We start from the raw sequence: 12,656 nt of genomic DNA on the forward strand, positions 1-12,656 counted from the left end.
TGCTATTGTTATTTCAAATTTGTTTTTTTAGAAAGATCATCAAATACGCTAAAAATTATAATATTATTGTAGTAAATACCTTTTACTATTATAATATCCGTCCTTTTTACTATTTTCAGTATCATTTTCTTTCGGTATAATTTTTGAAAAATGGCGCTCGTTTTTTTTTTGTGACAAAAGTTTAAAAAAATTTCCTTGGAAATTATTTTGAAAATAAACTATGAAAAGCAATATTTTTGATAGCGCTCTACCGTTTTTGATGAACTTTTTACTTTCTTTACTATTGTAATTATTCAAAATGTATTTATCTAAATTATGCATTTTACTGCTGCCAAAGGACCGAGCCATCTTCTCTATGTTCTACATAAAGTGCATTGTATGTATACTATTTTATAATAAAAATAATATTACCACAAAAATACAATCATTATTATTAAAATTTAATATAAAAAAGCAAATTTAGCACAAAAACAATTGACGCTAAATTTTGTTCTTTAGTGTATGTGTATCTATTGTTCGAAAATTACTGTTTTTTATTTTTGTTATCGATTTACTTTAAATATAAAAATATTTTAAAATATTGCGAAGAAATATCAGATTTAATAATCATATTTTTGTGGTAAAATTATCTTCTATTGCCAGTATAGTTACGTATTTTGTGGTCTTCTTTTTTTAGCTTTATTCTTCCTGGCAACACTAGATTAAGAATTTTCTTCGCTTGACTTTTTAATGTAGATAGATGTATGTAATATTTTAATGGCGAGTTTCACGACTTGTTGATAAAGAGACTGGTAGGTTTTTTGACACTTTGACATAAATGTTATTATTTGTGACGAGCTATGCCCTGCATTTTTACCCGCAGTGCTCCGCTCCTGCTGGTCTTAGCGTGATGATGCCTAGCGCTTCCTGTAGCCTATAGCTTTCCTCGATAAATGGGCTATCTAACACCGAAATAATTTTTCAAATCGGACAACTAGTTCCTGTGATTAGCGTGTTCAAATAAACAAACTCTTCAGCTTTATGATATTAAAATATAAGTATAGATTTTAACTGACAGATAAGCTAACCAGAACATATCTACCATTTGTGAAACTTGTTAAAAATGTATTTATTTGTTACTTTACTGTGCTTTATGTAAGCTTAATATTTTAGTTTTTACTTAGACAAGTATTTTAAGTAAGTTATTATGGTGAGCGGGTTAAGCTTGGATCCAGTAAAAATAATTACTTTAACAAGATAAATGCAAAGGTTTTTAAGCGATTGCATAGCTTCTATCGCGGGCCTTGAGCGCGGGGACCGAATCGAGATATTCCGTAACGAAAAACCTCACGCTCCCCACTCCGACGGGCTCGGAGGCGTGGCTTGAAGGCATGCTATGCAATAGCTTTACCGCGGCAGTCCCCGAGTGACACACGTCTTTTTTGCAGATTTTTTTTTCTAAAATGACGTAATAATAAAATAAACATATTATCAATCTAATAATATTTAATAAAACCTATGCATTTATGGTGTTTTTTGTGTTTCGGTGTGTTATATTATTCGTGTTTTTTACGTAGTTTTAACATTTTGTTATTTTGGTATAATTTATTTAGATAGAATAAAACATTTGAGAAAATCAAAATTATTTTTGTGGTTTTAATATTATTTATTGTGTGAATATTACTCGAATGTGTTTTTCGGTGATTTTACTGTAAGGCTTTAGCTATATGTTGTCTGAAAATTTTGTACGCACAGATAAAACATAATATAATATTTATTATTGTAATACAGTCTATTTTAATACTATTACACTTAAATTGTTTCATCTGTGTGTGTCTATTTTTTGCTTTGGGTGTAGAACTGCTTGTGTGAATTTATAGTAGATGTAGATGTGTGTGTGTTTAGTATTACTATAATTATTGAATGCGTCCATATAACACTATTGCTACCTTAAACCTGGTTGCCTGAAAGAGATCACTTATTAGTGATAAGGCCGCCAAATAAGTTGTACATTTTCTTTTTCGTAAGGTTTCCTCTTTGTACTTAGAGTGAAATAAATAAATAACTCTTGAAGATAATTACACTAATATCTTTCTAGTTTCGATTAATTTGTTCATTCCAAAATTATTATAAAGTAGAAAATGTTATGTTATTTGGACGTATACAATTACATATATAATTACATACAATATTTATATATTTTTATACTAATTTATATATATTTCAAACAGCGTACGGCGGTAACAGCGGCACGAACACTCGACCGGCGTCCGTGGCCGGTAGCGGTGGATCACCAGCGTTGGACCAGAGACCGGCTTCTAGGTAAGAGATGGGAGAGGTAGATAGAGATAGAGATAGGCAGAGATAGAGAGTAGGAGTCTGAAAAAGATGGGAGGAGAAATAGTAGGTGTGTAAGCAATAGATGGGTATAATAGATGGGTGGTAAAGAGAGAGTAGGAATTAGTCTCTTATTTTCTTTCGGGGGTTTTATATGTAGAGGGAGATCTCATGTTTAGTAGGGAAGTTATCACTACATAGTATAAAACAAAGTCGCTTTCTCTGTCCCTATGTCCCTTTTTATGCTTAAATCTTTAAAACCACGCAACGGATTTTGATGCGGTTTTTTTTAATAGATAGAGTGATTCAAGAGGAAGGTTTTAGTATATAATTTATTAGGTTTTAGACAAAGCAGGCGAAGCCGCGGGCGGTAAGCTAGTTTTCATATAATGAAAACATTTAATTTCCGTGTCTCTAGTGGGGTAAGGGGCCGATGCATTATGCATACATCTGTTTCACTGATCGACTTTCTTTCATAATATCAAGTATGTGATCAGCCTTCTGTGTCCTGCCATACCGAAACATTATACAAAGACTCGAATTTGGCTTGTCTTTTTAGGTGGAAAGGTGATTTTTACCTGTAATAGAATATTATAAAGATGACATAATATAGATATAATGGTGATAAAGAAAGGTGATAAAATATTAGTAAAAATATTTTGAAAAATATTTCGCGGTAGCTTTTACGTTAGCTTACTAATTAATCCAATTTAATTCCAGATCGTCAGGCGAATCGGAACTCTCGGTGGGCGGCACGAAAGAGAAGAAAGACAAGAAGGGAGTGTTCGGCGGACTGTTCAGCAGAAAGAAGAGACCGCAGAGTCACATGTAATCGATAGAGGAGCGATATTATCGTAGACGATTATTTATTTCTTAAAACAAAAGGCGAAAAACGCAAACGTCAATCGTAACGTCAAACTTTGAAATCTGTCAAAATTTTACACTTGTCAAATATGACACCTGTCAAAATCACGTATAGATGTGGCTATATAAAAAAAATCTTGTCTATTTTGTGCCTTTTATGTAGATATAGTTTAGTCTGTAAGCTATGTGCCTTTTTATTATCTTTTTTTTTCGCGTTAAGCGATTTATTGTATTTTTTTATCGTAATGATGATCAATTTTACATTCCTCTTGTCACAAAGTATTGGGACCAATTTTGTAAATGGTAGATGATTGCCAGTACATTCCAAAATATTCTCAAAAATAAGTTCATTGAAATTTTTACAAACGTATTTAATCTATACCTATGTTGTGCATAATTATTATTTAGCATCACTCCATGATATTAAACTTATTCTTTCATTCATTTTAAATAAACAGATGTAGAATTTAATAAATAATTTAATATTATTAAGTTCTAAATATGTCCATACATATATTTTTCTCTAATATAAAGTACAATATAACCACCTTGTTAAGTTAAGACGTTGATTTTCCCAAGTTTATAAACGTTATACAATTTTTTCTGACGTGTAATGCCATCTCGCTCTAACAGTAAGCGATAGAACGGGACGGCACGATTTTAATACGTATTAAACTTACAGTAAGGAAACGGAGATAGAAATAAAAAAAAATTGTCAAAAATCAACTTTATTTATATTAATATTGAAACTTAAAAGAATGTTGGTAAATCTTAAATTGTTGCTTAGTAATCATGTTTATTATATAGGTCTTATTGATAAATGACCAATTTTAACGTTTGGACCTTTTTTGCCTTAATATTTAAGTGTACCGTGTACTGGATTATGTTATTTTAAGTTTGATGTATGAAATATATATTTTGCATAATTTTGAGTGTTTTATTTTTTACACTACCCCCCCCCCCCCCCCTTAATACAAAAAACATGATACATGACTTTAACACCATTTCATTCATTTAACCATACACAACACAATATATTATTATAGTAGAAACTTTAAAAACAATAAATTTTTTAGCCATATCTATAAAAGCTCAATGGCTTGCAATTTGAATTAAAATTCAAAATAAATTATTTTAGAATAGAATAGAATAGAAAACATTTTATTGTACAATGCACACAAAAACAAAATTTACAGAAACGTAACTTAAAATAAATGTACAATTTGGCGGCCTTATCGCTTAAAAGCGATTTCTTCCAGGCAACCTTGGGATATAGGAAAAATAAATCAGAAATTATTTTACTAAGTTAAAATAAGTTATTTTTACCAAGTTTGTCAAATCAAAGGTACCTAATTGGCTTGGTAAGATAGGTATTTTTAATTCTACACTAAGTTTGCACATTCACATAATTAAAGTACTAATTTTATCTTGATAAAAACATCATTTAAAAGTTCGGACTTTTGCTACGAATTATTAGCACAATTTATTCGTGCTGTTGAAATAAAAGGCAGTTTCACGACTTGCTCATAGCTCGTTTCGATTTAAATTTCCATACGTTATTATTTATTTGTCATTTATACGGAGAGTTTTTTTTTTTGTTTCGCACCTACACTTCGACTACAATCGAAAAAGTACTGTAATATTTTACATCGCTTTTATTATCAACCAGCTTTCCGCCCGCGGCTTCGCCCGCATTGTCTAAAACTTACTAAATTACATACTAAAACATTCCTCCTGAATTACTCTAAAATATATTTTTTTGATCTATAAAAAAGCCGCATCCTGTGTAGTTTTAAAGATACATAGACAGGGACAAAGAAAACGACTTTGTTTTATACCCTACTTTATTATATAGTCAATCGGTCCCACCTAGTTTGTAAAAATAGAAAAAACTTAAATAACACAACGTATTTCAGTACTTGATCATATTTTATTTTCTTAAGTAAAATGAACACATAAAATCACATTATCATCAACTAAACTGACGTAATAGTCAGAGCCTCTGCCATAAAAAAACCTAGAAAGTACAACTTCAAAGAGTACATACAAATTCAAAAATTACTACTAGGCGATTTTACCCTACGAATAAACATGGTACTTGGTAGATTTTATCACATATTTCAATCAAATAAAGTAAAAAATTAAATGTATTTCCTTTCTTTCAAATATCACTGCTAGCACACTACGACAAATAAACTAAATGATAATTATCAATAATAATCGAACACAATTTGAATTAAATCAATAACAAACATTTACAATAAATTTTATAACTAAGAATCCGCTAAAGTTTTATTTACTCCCACATTCAAAGCAACTACTCCGACCGTCACGTTGGCGCCAAATCGTTTCACTTCATCCAAATGTTCTACATTGAGATGTTCCCGTAAAGAGTCGTACACATTATCCTCTTGTGAAAAAGATGGATTTATTACTGTCCCCGGCTTACTCTTTGCGTGATAACTCAAATCCTGCATTGGATTTTCAGGAACCCCAGAAATTACGTCGCTATAATAAAACACTGAACGTTTTTGTATCCTCTTTTCTATCTTTCGCATGGTCTTTTTATCTTTTATGCGGTATTTTTTCATAAGACGATTTACTCGCTTTTTAGGGTCACCCTTGTAGTTCATTTTTGATAGGTTTTTGGATGTCAAAGGGCTCATTATAGTTGACTGTTTTATCGATATAGAGCGTTTTTGAATTGGTTTAACGTTCAAATGATTTTGCACATCAAAGGACTCGTTATCATCATTCTTGATTTCATTATCATTATCACTATTCCAGAGTTTGTATTTTACGTAATTCTTTACAAGATTTGTCGTTTCGTCAATGGAACGTTTTTGAATTTTCTTGACGGTTGCCAAATGTTTTGGCGCGTTTTTTGATACAGGCGGTCCGTTTTCCACAGACTGCATAATTTCATAATTACTCGTATCTGTTGTTGGTGTTGGAGTTTCATCTGTTGTAATAGTCGACTCTATGGTTGTAAAATCTGAAAATTATGCAAAAATTAAAAAAAAAATATGTTTTGTACCAAAATTTTACTTTACATTTTGTACATTTATGAATATCTGTCACATTGTTCTAGAGATGAATAATGCGGTAATAATTAAAACCACAATAAAAACGCTAATCAACTCACTTGTTGAATTTAAATTAGTACTGACTAATTTAAATTGTCAGTCACGCAATAGATACATACGAGATTTTAAAAAAGTATTAAATAAAGCGCATCACACACGACGAAGATAATATATATTTTAACTTCAATATCTTAAGATACCAAGCGATAAGCCATCTATTATTATAATAGGAGCGGAGCAATGCGGGTAAAACCGCAGAACACAGCTAGTCCCGAATAAATATATTAGCTAGAATTAATTACCAAGTGTTGTTGTAGTTTGAAAGTCAGTAGGATCTGGTATATAACCAGTAAGATGAGCCAACTGGTCCAAGAACCAGGCTAATTTTAGAAGTAATTCTTCTTCCTCTTGGGCTGAGTCCTGTAAATTAAAAAATTGATTAAAACCATATTCACAGAAATAGTTTGTACTTGTAGTATCTACCTAGCATAATAAAGATTATAGATTTATATTCTTCTTTTATTTATATAGGTACCACATCATCCGAAGCTACTTAACTATGAAAATCCTTCTTATTCACGTGTGCCAAATTGTGTATTAAAGGCTAATCTTTCTTTGATTTTTATATCCAATCAACCATTTCTTCTATAAAAATCTTGCATAAAATAGCCGCGGCTCGAGGGAAATGAGCCGTCGGTTTCTTTTGTCGGATTCTTCGCAGAACCCTGACTCAGCCATAATAACTTACCTAATGAATAAAATCTTTAATAAATAAATTACCTTATTCTTAGCAAATTTTCTTTCCCGTAACTCATTAGTAGCCCACAGAGCCAGTTCTGACAGCTTCGTGACCTGATCACTCGCTGCGAGGACGTTCCTGCAAATGTCCTCCTCTGATTGGTGGTAGGTTCCGTTCTCTGGGAGCCAGGTGGATGGTGCAGGCTGGAGTCATTTTAAATTATATTATTTAGCTCAAAACTATACAACTAGTGCAGTGCAGTTCTCAGTATTGAATATAGAGTAGGTATTTAAGATCATAGCCAATTCGGAATTGAAAATAGTTTACATTTATTTTAAATAAGTATATATCCAAAGCTACGAATTAACTTTACTGATTTGTAAGGTGAGTGTAGACTAAGTGTGGACAATGTCGTTATTACAAATCTATACATATAATAAATCTGTAGAAGGGTCAATTCTGTACATTGAAAATATTGAAAAAATAAATACCAGGGGGTGTTACTGGATCGATACCAAACCCAAATATGTGATTAAAAAAATATTTGTCTGTCTGTCTGTCTGTCTGTCTGTCTGTCTGTCTGTCTGTCTGTCTGTATGTGAAGGCATCACGTGAAAACTAACGTTTTGATTTCGATGAAACTTGGTATAATTATACCTTATTATCCTGGGCATAAAATAGGATACTTTTTATCCCGGAAAAATACGTAGAAAAAAATTAATCTTAATTTTTCTTAATTTATCCGCGCGGACGGAGTCGCGGGCGGAAGCTAGTATTACATATTTTTGAGTTAACTTAGATCGTAGTTTACTTTAAGCGTGTGTGTGACTGCATTATACAGCCCGAAGTGATTAACGAACACATAAAAACACAACAACAATAACTCAATTTTAATTGATATAAATACTACTTTAATAAAAACTTACAGTTGTAGTCAATGTAGAACAATTTTCAAGGGTCTCGCGGTAGTGCGCCATCGCCTTACGCAAGCCGTCGAGGTATATGCTCCCGTTGTTTAGAACGCCATGAATCTGAAAATAAAAATCAAAAGGATAATAATTAATATAACCGTTACTATCAAAAACAATTGACCCAGTTTTGAACATTATCGGATTTAGTCGATTTAGTAATAAGTAGTCAACTATTTTAAATTTTGCCGCCAGCCGCGCAGCCAGAGTACTAAACAAAGGAGGCTGTATTAGGAAAAAACAAGTCATATAGGTAATTCATCGTACTTTAAATTACCATTAGTTTTCAGAGTAATTAGTCTACTAGACCGTATATGCTTTTGTATGAAGATGTCTTTGCTATCTACTTTAATTTTGTAATAAAAATACCCTGTTGTATGATTTTATGTTATTATGGCTCATATGCTATGCAATTCTCTAAAACAAAAATGCTAAGCTATTTTAAATATCACCATAAACAACTTGAAACGTTTATATCGCATGTCTCTTTATTAAGATTGCATGAGCGTTTGATAAACTTAGTTAATTATTAAAACTCTCGATAATTCGAAGTTAGATATTTTTTATCACTTGTTAATCGTTATTTAAATAATCATTTTTAAATTGCACGATTCATGCTTAAATTGCGACGATAGTTTCTCTCCCGTAGTCTTACAATAAATATTTTTTTATGTCTTTCCATCGCTCGCGTAGGTAGTCAAACAATAACCCACATAGTTCCTGTTCCCATGGGATTTCCGGGATAAAAATAGCTTAGTGTTATTCTGGGTCTTCCTAGCTACTTACACTACTTACATTGTAATTTCCTAGCTACATACATACATGATACTGACAAACTTTTTCATTTATAATATCAGTAGGATGTATTTCTTCTGTGCGTTTGAACAATGAACACTTTCTAAAACGGCTGTACCTACGATTTTAATGTTTTTTTTTTGTCATGAGTTGGATTCGAGAATGATTAAATTTTAAATTCGCGTGAGTGAAATTACAGGCAACAACAGCTAGTTATCTATCAATATTATAAAGCTGAAGAGTTTGTTTGTTTGTTTGAACTTGCTAATCTCGGGAACTACTGGTCCGATTTGAAAAATTATTTCGGTGTTAGATAGCTCATTTATCGAGGAAGGCTATATCATCACGCTACGACCAACAGGTGTGGAGCCACGGGTGTGAAACCGCGCGGAGCAGCTAGTAAAACTGTATACATAAAAACATCGTTTCAACTTTACTCATCTAAGCAGAGCCGCAGCGAGCAAGTAGTTTATAATTTAAATAAATATAAGATATAAATCTTTTGAACATAATATTATCTCGTTATTATCGAATATGCTTCGTAGAGCGTAAAAAGTAAGTACTTAGATTTATACAATTGTAGTATTGTACATAGATTACTACTCGATAAGGATCGATAAAGTGGTAGTTATTTATTAAAATAAAATAAATGCCTTGTTTTAAGTTAAAGTTAATTAAATTATGATTAACCATGCTATTAACCACATTGGTTACCAAATAAGGACCATTTAGTAGGTACAGAAAAGGTGTATAGTAAGTAATCCATACTAATATTATAAATGCGAAAGTAACTCTGTCTGTCTGTCACTCAATCACGCTTAAACTACTGAACCAATTTTCATGAAATTTGGTATGGAGATATTTTGATACCCGAGAAAGGACATAGGCTACTTTTTATCCCGGGAAATGACGCAATCCCGGAAATCCCACGGGAACGGGACTATGCGGGTTTTTCTTTGACTGCGCGGGCGAAGCCGCGGGCGGAAACCTAGTTATGCAATAAAGGAAATCGTCGTCTTTTTATTCTATAAATATTGTAATTTATTAACATTATTAAACTGTATGTAACAAAAGTCAACGAAATTATTTGTTTTGTAATATCCTCAAATAATGAAGTTAATGAGTATTATGTTTGTTAAGTAAGCAGAATTTCATCATAAGCTCTTCCACAATACTTTAAACGGATTTTTTCGAATACTAAGTTAATTAATTAATTGGTACACGCGAGCATATATAGGAATTACAATAAATATTTTAATTAGATATAAAATGTTTTATGCACAGTATAAACGACATTATCTATATTAATAGTCTTTGTTTTAATTTTATCTGTAAAACTGTATTTCAGCTTCGAAAAATACCCACCCTTTTCTCCATATAACTTTGGTATTCTAAATCCTCAGCATAATTAATGGGTGTATGATATTCATCATTTAAATCATTCTTCATACGTTCTTCCTCATCAACTTCTTCACTTCTTTCAGTTGTCACCATTTCCGCATCCAATTTTCTCATTTCCGCCATATCCACAGTCCAACAACGTACTTGAACAGATAACACAAAAAAGACGAAGGACACAACTTTGACAGCTGTCATTTTTGCCGCCTAAATTAAACTAATTAATTTTATTAATAAATAACAATTATTTAACGTTTATTTGATAAACTTATTACATTGAAATGATGGGATGCGTATTTCCAAATGAACACGCGAAGGAATACTGATGAGAAAACGAAATTAACAAACAAACGGATGCTGTTTTTGCGCAATTATTAATTTCCCGCGCGTTCATTGTTCGAGGAGGTGAAGTAAGATATGTATATCCGTTTCCGCCTAAATAGGCTTTGAGTTCAACACGAGTTCAATCTTTTTCCTTTATTCAGGAAGGGAAATGTTGATTGTTTTGTATGTAATTAAGTTCTTACGTGTTAGTTCTTACACTTCTGGTTGTAATAAAATCCAATTAGAACATATTTATTAATGTTAGAGCGAGCTACCGGCCATCAGCCATGAATATTATTATATGGAGGGCCTTCGCAAATTTGTTGCAACCATAGGTTGCAACCCATCGAGAGATATAGAAGTAAACGGGAATAAAGAAATACCTATACATCGGCCCCGGTATCACTAGGGTCCGCATGCTATATCACCCCGATCTTGTGACAGTGTAGTACCATCTTTAAAATGTTTTCAGTAATCTCAGAGTTCATGTCCTAAAAACCACAGTATGAGTTCCTTTTTTATTACGCATTTATTAGCTTCACATGATTGTATGTATCCTCGATATTGACCCACTTTAAACGGAAAAAAATTCAAACTGATTGCACACTTATCAAGGATCGAAGATGCAATATTTTCAAGAGTAGTATGTTTTTTTAGTATGTATAAACTAAATAAATATTTTGTTTGTATTTATATTTATTTAGTAATAACTTATACCTTTGATATATTATCTAGATACGTACCTACACTACGTACAAGAAAACGTGGGCTCTACTCTCTAGCGTGTTTAAAAGGATACAAGGCCATAAAAAGCCGTGCGAATTATAATGCGTTTTGCGAGAATTTAAATGTACTAATTAGTATGATGAATGATAGCTTGATAAAGGATACTTACAGATTTTTATGTCTAAGTTTATGTCCATAAAAATGAACCAAGCACGTGTAGGATGGATCTATAAAAAATTGTTTGTTTGAACGTGCTATACTCAGGAACTACTGGTTTTAGATTTGAAAAATTCCTTCGGTGTTAGATAGCCCATTTATCGAGGACGGCTATATATCGGCTATATATCATCACGCTAAGACCGACAGGAGCGGAGCACTGCGGATAAAACCGTGGCTGCTGCGATCTCCGCCCGCACAATTTTTGTAAAAAAGGGATACTTAAGTCTTATACAGTGCCACAAACTTAAACATGTACCTCATTTCTTTCAATAATAACATGTATATATAGGAAAAATAAAACAAATCATATGTTAATACTTTAATATTTATTACTAAAACTTACACTAACTTTGTGAAAGCAATACATAAATTATCAACTCAATTATTATCCTATAAACGGGTAATTAAATGAAATCTACCATTTCTAAGCTCAGCCTAGATTAAAAATTAGTATTTAGTACTTGTCCATAACCAACATGAAAAATGCGAAAATGTTTTTTGTAAAAAAAACAACGGACCAATTTTATATATGAAGTATATTCGAGTATTTTTATAATCCTGAAAATTTATAATAAAAAAAAATGTGAAACTTCTTTATCGGAGGATAAAAAATTAGTGTAACATTTTTTCGTTACGCGTGACATTTTTCCGTCACGCGCCGTCTTTTTTTTTATCCCTACCACGCGTGATTGACGTATTTCTGTACAGTTGTTTAGAGTAAATTATTTTTTGAAATATAAGGTCATAAAGAAATTTCACGTCTTACGTGTGTACTCTAGTACACGCACACATTTTTTTTTACATTTTCAACAGACTCTAATCTTAAAGGTTTCGTCTAGTTCTGACAATTTGGAAGCGGTTTAATTTTTGTTAAAAAAAAACATAATTAACTGACTGTACATAGCCAAAATAACTACGAAAAACAAGTACTAAACACTAATTACACGAACGAGGCACATTTTATCTTTATTGATAAAAACAATGTTTAAAATATCATATTGCCTGTATTTTAAATGCATTTTTTGTATGGATGGTATTCTTCTTTCGGGTAAATGGCTGAACATTTTTAGATGAAAAAAATCTTGAATAAGCATAGATTCTTCTTAAAACGATTCAACCAAATACATATTGTTGTGATATATGTATTTTTTCCGCTTTTTTGCAAAGTTCAAGTTAAAAATGCATATTTTAAACATATGTTAAACTTTTAAAAGGACATCA

General features: G+C 31.7%; 2 protein-coding genes across 2 annotated transcripts in view; one reads left to right on the forward strand and one right to left on the reverse strand.

Annotated features, from left to right (window-relative positions):
* The window catches only part of LOC123702520 (spectrin beta chain, non-erythrocytic 1), a 111,205-nt gene extending 107,098 nt beyond the window's left edge, over positions 1-4,107 (forward strand). Inside the window, exons 84-85 of the mRNA XM_045650300.1 lie at positions 2,211-2,301; positions 3,037-4,107. Of these exons, the coding sequence (XP_045506256.1) occupies positions 2,211-2,301; positions 3,037-3,148 (203 nt within the window). The 3' untranslated portion in view covers positions 3,149-4,107. The remainder of the gene's footprint in view (positions 1-2,210; positions 2,302-3,036) is intronic.
* Positions 4,108-5,090: 983 nt separating this feature from the next.
* Positions 5,091-10,410, reverse strand: LOC123702266. The gene is made up of 5 exons (XM_045649958.1): positions 10,134-10,410; positions 7,932-8,036; positions 7,047-7,208; positions 6,569-6,686; positions 5,091-6,175 (listed from the first exon to the last, which is right to left on the reverse strand). The coding sequence occupies exons 1-5, from the start codon at positions 10,362-10,364 to the stop codon at positions 5,454-5,456; spliced, it is 1,338 nt and encodes a 445-aa protein (XP_045505914.1). The 5' UTR covers positions 10,365-10,410; the 3' UTR covers positions 5,091-5,453.
* Between the last annotated feature and the right edge of the window lie 2,246 nt (positions 10,411-12,656).

Source organism: Colias croceus, chromosome 23 (assembly GCF_905220415.1).
Source record: "Colias croceus chromosome 23, ilColCroc2.1".
Lineage (NCBI taxonomy): Eukaryota > Metazoa > Arthropoda > Insecta > Lepidoptera > Pieridae > Colias > Colias croceus.

Excerpts from the sequence above, each read along its gene's own strand:
- LOC123702266 (XM_045649958.1), bottom strand. The coding sequence starts at position 10,364 with ATGACAGCTGTCAAAGTTGTGTCCTTCGTCTTTTTTGTGTTATCTGTT. Across the intron at positions 8,037-10,133 it reads AAAGTTATATGGAGAAAAGG|ATTCATGGCGTTCTAAACAA; the intron begins GTGGGTATTTTT and ends TTTTATTTTCAG. Across the intron at positions 6,687-7,046 it reads GAAAATTTGCTAAGAATAAG|GACTCAGCCCAAGAGGAAGA; the intron begins GTAATTTATTTA and ends TTTAATTTACAG.